Raw genomic sequence first — 11,946 nt, 5'->3', positions numbered from 1 at the left:
AGTTGTCGCAAATCATATCCTCTACTCACACACATACATACATGGCCATTCAAAAGTTTTGTGCTGGACAATGAACACCTCCACTGAAGACAGCCACAATCATAAAGCATGTCAAAATCTTAATAACCAGACAAATTTTACATCGATTCACATTTATCAATGCATAAATGCTTCAACCCTTTCCTGTTTGAATCACAACATTCTGGTTTAGAAACTTTACAACAAAAACACCCAAACTCTTTTCAAATTGTCAAACTAGTTTTGTGCAGATGTGTGAACGTTTTCCTGTCCACATCGATCAGAATTTCACTGTTTCAATGTACTGACAACTGCTATGATCAAATCCACCAAACTATCATTTACCTGACTTAATCATGGATGACAGCTCGAATACTCCATAACAAAAACTCCACATCCTTGTCAAACACACCACACAGAAACCAACAAGTAGACAAGCTGGCAGACCAAACTTCAGAGACAGTTTCAGTGTAAGTCTAGTGATACACAACATGGAACATGTGGTTCGAGTTCACATTGTGGTAAGCTTTACATGATGGTGTGGTTGTCATTTCTTCACTTTCTTATGATGAACAAGTTGGAACCAAGTGAAACCAATCAGTTGAAAGACGATAGTGTAAAAAACGTTAGAGGAGAAAAATGTCAACTGAGTGACAAATCGTTCAGGCCAAGAAAACAAAAAGCTGGCTGATATTATAGTGATAATTATTGGTATGTGCAACAAACACCATACACTGATTACCCACTTTCACACCAGTTTGCTCTCAGAATCAATCACCACATGATTTTTGCTACTCAGTGTAGCATTTCTATTATTAGCACAGCATTCTGAGGCTCAGTGTAGCCTGCTACGCTCACATAGCAGCTAGCAGGTCTGAGATGGAAGTAGCCAACTGTACCACATGCGCAAATGGAATGCGCAAACAAATATATGCAAAACGTTACCGAGCACACTGCTTTAAAGGTCTACACAACCTGTAATAATAATGTAAAGTGCAAGGTCTTCACATTAGAAGTAAAACACATCTTTTTTTTTTAACAGGAAGTCTTTCTTTTAATGAATGTTTCGTCCCTAACATGGCAGAATTTTGCCGCACCTATCAGATATCTAAATTAATGTAGCTTCCATACTGCATTCAAAAAGTTACTATTTTGACTAAAAATGATTTTTAAAAATGACTGTTGTTGATCAATATGTCAAGATAAAAATGATAAAATTTCCAGAAAAAATAAAAATGTATTAGTAAAATGGAAGAGTACTATCATTATAATTGGAATGTGTGGAGAGAAGTCTTTTATTTTTAAGCCATCTTTTAAATTCATACTAGACGAAGTATTCCCAGTAAAATTGGCAATGTTAAAGTTTATAATGGAGCACCCCTCCACACACACTCACACAGGTACATGGACAACTAAAATAAGGTCATTAAACTGACACAAAGTCAAAAACATAATTAATATATAAAAAACTAATTTAGAAAGAATACCAACTTGCTCCTGCACACAGAAACTGAGAAGGAAAACCCAAAACAAAAGACAAAAATCCCACACAAAAAATAAAATAAAATAAAACAATATAAAAAAAAGAGTAAAAATCTCCCCTAAATCTTTGACTTTGTTATGATACAAATCTGCTTTAACAAGCTCCCAATTTTGATTTTTTGTTTGTGTGTGTGCGCTATTCCTTGAAAAGGGATAAGAAAAAAAAAAGAGTCTCCAGAAGGTTGGCAATAAAGCCCTGGGGAACTATTTACACCTGATGTCAGAATGGGGATTGGAGTTTGTGGAGGAGCGGGGTGGCGGGAGCTTTATTCATTACAACTATTATATTGGTATCAAAATTGACACTAACACTGGGATACAAAAAAAAGAGAGAAAAAAAAAGACATGAAGAATCAAAAGCAACAAGAGAATCATTCCGAGGATTTTTGTCTCTGCTTTTGATGTTTCTGTAGTCATACACAAAGGCAAAGGGAAAGAACTTTCCTGTCACACAATGTTTCACACTGAAAGCCAAAGCCTTGGGAGTGCGAGCGTGTACAGATATGTATGTATGGGTTGAAGGCTGCCTAGCAAATGGCCACAAATGCTATCAAGGTTGGGGCAGAAATGTTTACAAGATATGCATCTGTCTCCAAACTAGAAACCATTTCAATGGTCTGATTAATGATAAATGCAAATCTGTCCACAGCTCCAAAGGCCACTGCTGTGGTCTGGGACGGTAGAGCCAAAATGAAATGTAAAAAAAATAAAAATAAAAAAAATAAAAAATAACTTAAAGGAGGCTTCATTCTTCAGTCATTATATAATAACATATGGAGTAAGAAACCCATGCTCAACGAAAATGCAATACCTACTGCTGCTGATTTTTTTTTTTTCCTTGAGAATTATCTTCCTCTATCTCGTGAGTGAATGCTTTTCCTGTGCAACCCATTTCAAGAATAATACCAGACAACAAACTGCCTGCTTCATTTCTTTCTCTTGACCATATACCCACTTGATTCACTCACTTTGTAAGTAAAGGAAAAGTGAAGACTGAATAAAGGGAAGGATGGGGATACAGGGGGTTATGAAGTGGGTAAGGGGGACCACAAAGTTCTGAAGGTTTTGTGTTTGTTTTTCAAACCAAATGTCCATAAATCAGTTCTAATCAAGTCTTATTCTGATCTCTTGTTTGCTTCGTTTAGGGGTTTCTTTCCCTTTTCATCCAAGAATCAAGAGTAGAATTAAAGTATGCTGTTTTTATATTCAATGTTAAGAATTCACTCTAACTGAATGAGTAGTTTCGTTACAAACGTCCACACCGGTTCAGTTTGAAATAAATACATTTAATTTGTAAACGAAATTTTGCAATTTAAGAAAACAAGAAAGGATAAAAATGACAAACCTTGCCAAAACAGTCAGTAACAGCTGCATACTGTATCATGTACAACCCCACAATTTTCCATCAACATAAAAGTCATAATATAAATTTATACTGTGCAAAATAGAAAAAGAAAGGAAGACTAATAATATAAAACAGGATAGAAGATATCTATATGTCTTTTCAAAAACTGAATCTCATGCATAACCAACTGCAAAATTTCAGGCTTGAAAAAACAAAACAAAAACAAAAAAGTGTTTGTTCCAGCTTTGAGTCTGTCCACTGCTATACACTGAAATTGATTTATGCGTAACAATTTCACATCATAAACCATATTGTGAGAGTCAGGAAGAGTAGAAGACTCTATATTACTTTGAGTTTCAAGAAACTATTACTCTGATTTGAGTTTTGAAAAACTAAGACAGAGACAGAGAGAAGCTGCAGATAGCTGGATTTTACGATTCAGAAAAAGTCCACACCAGAGATCATTCTCACTGGCTGAAATGCCAATTCCCTTGGTGAAATGGATGCCTTCACAACTGATGAAAAAGGCATTAAGAACCCCCAAATCTCTTCCCCTTATGTTACATGATTTGATTTCTGCCAATGGCACTGCATATTCAGAAGCCAACCGAACAGTTTGATATGTACTGTTCATCAACTGAGCAATGATGACAACACCCATACCTCTATACACTTATCTGATGACTAGGCACCACACTGTGTACAGTCTCACAAGAACTGATCTTGCCTTCAGGGTTAATGAGGCTATGGTCAGTGTTCACAACCCTACACTTCATCTTGAAGGCTGGACAAATCAGAACTGCTACATGAGGAATGAACTCCTGTGAAAAACCTGTCTTCAGAAAAGAAAAGTTTTAATGGCTACCTCAGCCATGTGTACTACAAGATTCATACTATTACATATGTCCTGACAGTTTGTTTTTTTTAAAGCAAAAAACAAAAGTGTCTGCCTTCAAATGACCTATTCTAACACTTGAAAAAGTTTTTACATTTTCATCACAAAATTATAATCAAGAAATTGTAGCTCTTAAAAAAAAATTGTCAAAATTATACAGCAAGTTATTCCAATATATACAAATCAAAACAAAATATATAACCTAACAGATCTATAAAACTGCTTTGTCCAAGGTTGGTTACAGTTGCCAAACTCAGACAATCAAGTCTATCTGGAGCAAAGGAAACATCAACAATGGCACAGGTTTGTTTTTTTTCAGCCCACAGTTCCAGAGGAAAAAGACTATGCAACATAACTCCGCCAACAGGCAGCACAACAATCAGCTTACTCATGCCTTCTTGCTCTGTGACACAGAAGGCAATTCCTGACTAGGAATGGCATGGCGTGGTGAAGCATTCAACAGTTCAGCCCTCACCAGCCATGTGAACAGCACAGAGGAAGAACCCATCTCCCAGCAGGAACAGCGGTTCCAATCCCAAGTCAAGGAGGTGACTGCCCTCTCACACATGAAGACGAGTCCACTCCAATGACAAGGAAGGAAGAGCATGATCTCCAACACCAAGGCAGAGTCCATGATCTCCAACTCTAAGGCAGTGTCCATCTCCTGTCTCTCTCCCTTTATTGCACTCTTTTGATTTGTGAGGGTTTCACTGTGTATCCACAATTCAGTACAGCTCACACACACTCCATGCACAAGTCCTTCACTCTATTCCACTCTGGAGTGTTGGGACGACCAACAGTTCCTCAGCACCCACTTTCAACACTGAATCCAACTTCTTCAACTTTCAAACACAATTTTTCCCATGCACTGGCCACGCTTCCAACTGTCACTCCCCCACCCCTTGTGGACTGGATCATTCTGTCACGTTCCCTCTGTTACACTTTTTAATAACACATTGGGTTTTTTTCTCAAACCCACACATTTTCTCTTATGTCCACAGCTGCATCATCCTACAAGCACACAGATTCCTTCATTCACACACACACACACACACAAACACACACAATTTTTCACATACACTCCGTCACACTTTCCAACAAGCATCCATCTCAACTTTCTCACCTATGCATAGTAGCACTTTCTTCCATCTTCAATCATACAATTCAACTAGGCTTGCTGCCACTATCGGATCCGTGTGAAGAGATTCAAAACCGACTTTGATTCCTGTAACAAAACCCGTATCCATTGTTTTTTTATACAAACAAGAAAACCATACCATTTTTTTTTTTCAAATACCACTAAGATCCATAGGTGGGTTTTTTTTTGGTTTTTTTTTTTTTGCTTACTGTTAAATATAAACAAAATGTAATTATTTCCACCACAGCTAGGCAGGACTGTCAACATTTGATTGGAATTTCACTGTTAATATCAAAGAAACATGTTCATTTCTGGAAAACTTTTAACCTATTCCCATCTTTCCATGGCTTTACTGCTCAGATACTTCATATAAAAGTAGATATATCTACAGCATGCTAAAGCTTCCAAAAGAAAGCAACTCAGAGGCAAGGTGGTGGACAAAGAGCGGAAAATCATGTCTCTATTTTCTGAAGTTCAACAAGTTCATTGTAGTAAACTTAATTCAATACCATCTCTTTAATGATGACATGCAGTGAGCAAGCCAATAGTGAGATTAAGACTTGCGAGTCAAAATTTTTCTTTTTCATTTCTTTTCATGTGGACAAGAAAGAGTGTCGTATCTTTAAACCACAAATTAATTAACAGAATCTGACAACATGATTTTTGTTAACCTGACGATGACCCGAAAACAGTCCAAACATCTGACAATCTGGTTTATTCCTGAAGACTACCCTTTATTTGTGAACACCAGAACATTCAATAATGTTTGCATGTTATGTGCATGCGTCGCCACAAGCAAAGACAAAACTGTATCTTTCCAATTATAGTCGTACAAACTACTGTGAAAAGAAATATAATCAAACATTAAAAATTGAATTTGCCCTCCTGAATACATCAAACAATCCGTGTGATGAGGCTTCACTGAGTTCACTTAACCTCTTGAATGCCATATATATCCGCTTAAATGCTTCACTATTTGCCAAGGACGTATATATGTGTCCACATCAACTTTTGAATTTTACCATTTCTATTTCAAAGTTGCCCAATAGGCAGAACAAGAGGCTGAGCACAGTACTGGGGCTGACCCAGAGTTGAACTCAAGACAAGTCGTCCACATATACTCACTCCCCTGCACTGTGTGCCAAATGGGTCACAGTTTACCTCTGATACTGTCTGAAAGTGAGCATGGAGTGAGCAGGCATGGCACAAGTAGGCCTCAGTTGAAGGGTGCTTGAACGCATGCATGTGTGCATGCGTATGTGTGTGCATGTGTGTGCATGTGTGATTTATACTTCTCTAGAAAGAAAAAAACGGGGGACAAAATGAAAGTTTGCCAACTTCATTTGTACTGCAGTTGCCAAGAAACTGAGTGAATGCTGGGCTGAATATGTGTAGAATACAAGCTGTTTGAACTATGACTCATAACTCTATTTAAGATATGACAACACACTTAGTTTTTAGTTTTCATTTATTTTCCAGGTTATTACAACTGCTTTTACTAGCAAACTATAACATATATCCAGAAAGATATAAGAAACTGGTTTATTAGACATTTATGGTTAACTTACTCTAACTAGTGTGCTTTTAAAAAAAACTTTTAACAATCAGAAATTTATGGTCTTTTCATTTTCCTTTTAGAAACATATGGGTTAAGTATATTTTCCTGCATATGTTTGCAATGTGGAATTTTTCGCTTATTATTACACTCTGCAACCAAAAACTGACCAGACAACTAGGAAGCACAAGCCAAAATAATACTCAGCACTGAAGAGGTTAATCAAACACAAGGCTTTATTTCATTCAATCAAATAAGAGGCAAGGCACAGTTTAATCAAAACTAAGCTGCATAGGACAGAACTGAACATGATGTGATATTTAGTTTAAAATCAAGCGTGCTGGATTGACTCAAACACTGTTTAGAACTGACAAACATGAGGCACCAGTACTCACTTTGGTGGACCTGGTTTTGCTGAACACATTCCAGAAGCGGAGAGTCTCATCCCCTGCCCCAGTCACAATGGCTTCTCCGTCCGGAGACATGGCCTGCAACATACAGTTCATTCCTCATTAGTTTCCTCAAGCAAATGCTCACTTGTTTTGGTTTTGCTTGCAGACAACTGTGGTTGTTACATGGCTGTACATCCATCCATACAACAGGACAAATGTCCTGACCCATCCAAATATAGCTGGATGTGTCCTCTTCACATTTTGATGAATGAGACTTACAAACCACCCAGACTACAGATTTTTCCAGTGAAGTCTAAATTTGTTAATTGGCCATGATAAAAACAAACAATAAGTTACTACTCAATATCAGTAACTGTGATGAAATCATTTTCACATGTGTATACTGTCAACAAACTAAACAAGACCAATCACCAACAGCTTATGGAAAAGTCTTAAAATTCAATATTCAAACAAGATAAAAAAAATTTAAAAAAATAAAAAAACATAAGTAGAAATTCTAAAAAGTACTAAAAATATTGCACATCAAGACAAGAACAAAAAAAAATCATAGACATTTAACAGGGCTGTCTCTCATCAACATACATATACTCCGGAAAACACACACACACACACACAATTTCAAGGAAAAGCGGAGCAGAAAAACAGAAAACTTACTAGATAAAGAACCCTGTAGGAATGGCCAGTCAGCTTGGCTATCTGCACCAGTGAGGGGTACTTCCATAACAATATCTGGTTCTGTGAGTACCCATGGGTGCTCACCTGAAACACAAGTAGATCACTACTGATCAACACAGGGGCATTCAGGGAACAAAGTCTTCAAGACTCTCATGCACTGTTTATCCAGAAGCAAAAGCAGCATGGGTTAATTAACTGTCCTATCTATCATAGTTTCTTTGGGTCACTTCTAAGTAGTAGTATAAGGGATGGGGGTTCTATATACAACGATTTTGGCGTTAATAAGGTCCAACAACGCCCTCAAGCATAAAAAAAAAAACCCGTGCGATCGGGTTTTTTCGGCTTAAAAAGGTGTAACAACGCCTTAAACCATAAAAACGAAAACGGCTTAAAAAGGTGTATGGAGAGCCAAATCACTAGATAAAAAAAAAAAAAAAAAAAAAAAAAAAAAAAAAAAAAAATATGATGGTTAAATATGTGTATGGAGAGACAAATAGGGATGGGGGTTTTATATACAACCGACCCCAGCCCAAAACCAGGTGGAAGAATATGCTAGTCTGTACAATCTTCGCAGGTTGTTGCCACAATAGATACTATTCTATCTTTTTTGCGTTGTGGAGTTGTTTTTTCTACTCCAATATAGCACAGTAGTGGACTTTTTGTTTTGTATAGTGTTCCACCAATGCATTCTACTTCTTTCTCTAGGAAATGTCCATATACTGGATGTTCTTCGTCTGTAGTAGGTTCTCCGTCGTCTCCTTTGGGGACTAGAAATAGTACAGTTCGGTTGTTTCCTCTGTACATTGTAGTTGCATATTTTTTGCAAATGTAGGTACCAGGTGGCATGTCTAGTGTTCGTATTTGTTGCTTCGAATTTGGTGCAACTGTTTCCTGTAGTTCTCGTTTTGTATCTATTTCTAGTTTGTCGTATTCTTTCTCTAGTGCTATTTCTTGTAGAGATGGAAGTTCTACAAGGTCGGGTGCTACTACAACGTCTATAGGATTCCAACGTATAGTCTCTTTGTCTTTGTAGAACTCTTTGGCTGGTTGTATACGAATATCTAGTCCATTTCTACTTTTTTCTAGTTTGCTGTTGTATTGGATAGGTCTACAAAATCCTATTTCCCATGCCTCTCTTGGAAACCAACACAGCTCTCTTTCAAATTTGTCTTTTTTCTTTTCCACATACTTTTCTGCAGCAGACAACAACTTTTGTAGTCCATTGGTCGACCATACAGCAACAACGTCTTCTGTATCTTTTGCTCCAAGTACTATTCTATAGTATTCTCTATTTGTCTTGTCTTTTTGCAACCTATAGCCGAGTATGGACCATATTCTATCTTTGTCTGCTATATTTGCCACTTTTTTGGTTTCTTGTTTGGAAAGGATTGTTTCTACAACTTCTCGAACACTATTCGAAATAGCAAGGAGTCTCTCGTTTTCTAGTATATACTCTTGTATTTGTTCCAGCTCTTGTTTTCTATGTTCTATATTCTGTTGGTATTCTATTTGCTTTTGTTCTAGATAGTTCCATGCATCTTTTTTCCAATTTTCTACTGCCATACACTCTTCTATGTCTTGTAGTCTTTTTTCTCGATTTCGGGTGGATAGAGTGGAGAACTCTCTGCTGTGTGGAACTTCCACAACACTGTATGCAGATTTCTCTTTTCCAATAGTACTACATTTGTGTGTACGCCATTCCCATTCTACTATATTTGTTGGTGGAAGAAGAATATATGGACTTGGTGCATCTTTGTGTATTTGTACTGGTCTCCTACATGCTGCTAGTATTGTTTTCGCATTTTTTGTGTAGCAACGTAGTTTGGTGTATTGTATACCATCGTTGTCTGCAGCTAGAATATCGATGTGGAAGATAGGGCAATTGCGAAATCCAAAATCGCATATAGCCCATTCTACAGCGATATTCCATTTTTTGTCGTCTTCCACTGTTGCAGCTGTTGGAGATACACGAATGCCAGATATTCTCTTTGTTCTAGTATGTGCATACCAACATACATATATTGTGGAATTTGGTCTATCGCCAAGAACAAAACAACGATCTAGAACGCTTGCAATATTCTGCCATTGTTGGGTTGCTGGTTGTTCTACAAACAGTTGTCTATCTTGTGGCGAAACTATCTCCAATACGTTTTCCACTAGTTCGTCTCCTTTTTCTGGAGTACGATTGCTACAAGCATACAAAGATACTTCTATTCTAGTGCAGCCTCTCTTTTGTACATCTGGATGCAAGAATGTTTTTCGAAGATGCTCGTTTGGACAGTCTACATAGTCTGCTAGATGTCCACCAAATTGTTCTCGTACTTCTCCTGCCTCGAAATTGGATACTATTTTGTTGTATAGTTTTGTTCGCATTGTATAGCCATTGTGTTTGGATATCCATGTACATACATGTTTGCCAACACTATCTGTATTGTCTAGTATTGTTGGTGCATCGCAAGCAATAGCACTTGCAAAGTCGCCTTGTCCTCTATAGTCTAGTTCTTCTACAAGATAGTCTACTAGTGTTTGTCTATCGAGTGTACCAGAAAAATCTCTTGTATAGTCTATAGAATATATACCATACCCATGTCCCAGCAGCTGTTCTTCTAGCATTGGCAATATTTTGTGTAGGTCTTGTATTGCAATTTCGGACACATCAATTTTTGCAACAAATATACCATATGGCTTTTCGTTTGCATATATAGTCTCCCAACGTTTTCTTGCTTTTGCATTCGTGTCTTTCTCTATTCTTTGTACTGTACTGCGTATTGTGCTAGATTTGGAGTCTGCCTGCATAGATATTGTCTGCGATATGGCAGTTTGTATACTTTGTTTTTCCACAAGTCCACATATTGCAGTCGAAATTCTAGATACAATTCTTTTTGCGGATCCGTCGTTGCCACACAGCAATTTTCCACGGACATACATACACTCTTTTTGTCGCAAATAGCCATATACATACAAATCGTCTACAAAAGTTGGAAGACCTTCTAGAGGTTGTAGAGTTGTTCTACCTTTGTTGTTTGCTAGATAGTCCACATTGGAAATATCTGGCACGAGATTGTTCTCGTAGGTATTTTCTAGCAATAGATGGATTGCTACATTTTTGGCACATCGAATGCCCATGTTCTTGTAGGTTGCACTGTACATTTCTTCCATATATGTTTTCGCCCAAACCATTTTCGTCTATATACAATAGAAATCCTTTTGTTCAAATGGAAATTTGTTGGCATCGTGCCAGAAAAAAAAAAAAAAATTGGTCGACGCTCGTGGAAGAAATTGGCTATGTTCCAATATTGGTGGGGGGAAAAAAAAAAAAAAAAAAAAAAAAAAAATTGGCTGTGGTCCAGACTTTGTGCAGTGGAACTCGCCGAAAATCAATTCACCCTAACTTTTTTTCCGCTCTAGTAACTGTTGAGTGTCGCCGCTGCTCCCGTAGCTATTGGAATAGAAGTGGGAGCTGGTCTCCTTGGTGTGGTTGGTTTAACTTGTAAATTTATTCATAAAAAATTAATGTCACAAGCTATGAAGCACAACGAGATTCGCGTGTTGGCCGAGTCAAAACTGAACACTATAAATGATCTTATTTCAAAAGCATTAGAAGATGATAAAATAAGCGATGAAGAATTTAGTCTCATTCTGGCTGAAGTTGAAAAATTCAATGCAATGAAAACAGACATAAAATCGAAACACAAAACTCAGTTGTTAAAGAAAAAGGAGGAGTTTGTATTATACTCCATGTTTGGTGTTAAATATACTTACCATGTCAAACTGATGCAAACTAGGCCTATTGGTTTGCTCTGCTTGGCCAAATTTCGCGCGGCTAACAGTGAAAAGATGGGCCCACCGCTCTCAGCCAATCAAACGCCTCTAAAAACTATAAGCGCTTAATCATTCCGTGGCCATGAACAAAAATGCCCCATGAGAACCACGGCGGAGACGCGGGGACGGACGGGCGGGCATTCGAGTTTGACATGGTAAGTATATTTAACACCAAACATGGAGTATAATACAAACTCCTCCTTTTGGTGTCATATACTGTACCATGTCAAACTGATGCAGAATTTAAAGCAAATGGAGGCGGGCAACGCCTACTGGTTCATATGGGGAGCCCTTGTAACTGAGACGGCAGTGTTAGCCGCGACAAAGGAAATCCCCTTGGAACCGTCAGCCCTGGTCATACTGAAATTCCTGAGGTAGAAGTTGATGAAGGGATTCTCAGACGGCCAGAAGGCTGCCTCCAAGACATGCTGCGTTGGCACTGAGTGCTGGAAGGCAGCCGAAGTAGCTATGGCCCGCACTTCGTGTGCCCTGGGATGAAGACAGCTGATATCCCTGTGTGCATGAGAGAAGGCTCTACGAATG

At 37.9% G+C, this 11,946-nt stretch overlaps 1 protein-coding gene across 4 annotated transcripts in view; it reads right to left on the bottom strand.

The window, feature by feature from the left end:
• Nucleotides 1–1,043: 1,043 nt before the first annotated feature.
• The window catches only part of LOC143280039 (fizzy-related protein homolog), a 34,029-nt gene continuing 23,126 nt past the window's right edge, over nt 1,044–11,946 (bottom strand). For all 4 annotated transcript variants that reach the window (XM_076584509.1, XM_076584510.1, XM_076584511.1 and 1 more), the window contains exons 12-14: nt 7,561–7,665; nt 6,889–6,981; nt 1,044–5,025 (exon numbers count right to left, since the gene is read on the bottom strand). In XM_076584509.1, coding sequence (XP_076440624.1) covers nt 4,984–5,025; nt 6,889–6,981; nt 7,561–7,665 — 240 coding nt within the window. In that variant the 3' untranslated portion in view covers nt 1,044–4,983. The remainder of the gene's footprint in view (nt 5,026–6,888; nt 6,982–7,560; nt 7,666–11,946) is intronic.

Source organism: Babylonia areolata, chromosome 3 (assembly GCF_041734735.1).
Source record: "Babylonia areolata isolate BAREFJ2019XMU chromosome 3, ASM4173473v1, whole genome shotgun sequence".
NCBI classification, from domain to species: Eukaryota; Metazoa; Mollusca; class Gastropoda; order Neogastropoda; family Buccinidae; genus Babylonia; species Babylonia areolata.
Note: the sequence above shows the minus strand (reverse complement) of the source record. Positions and strands in the feature narration are given on the sequence as shown.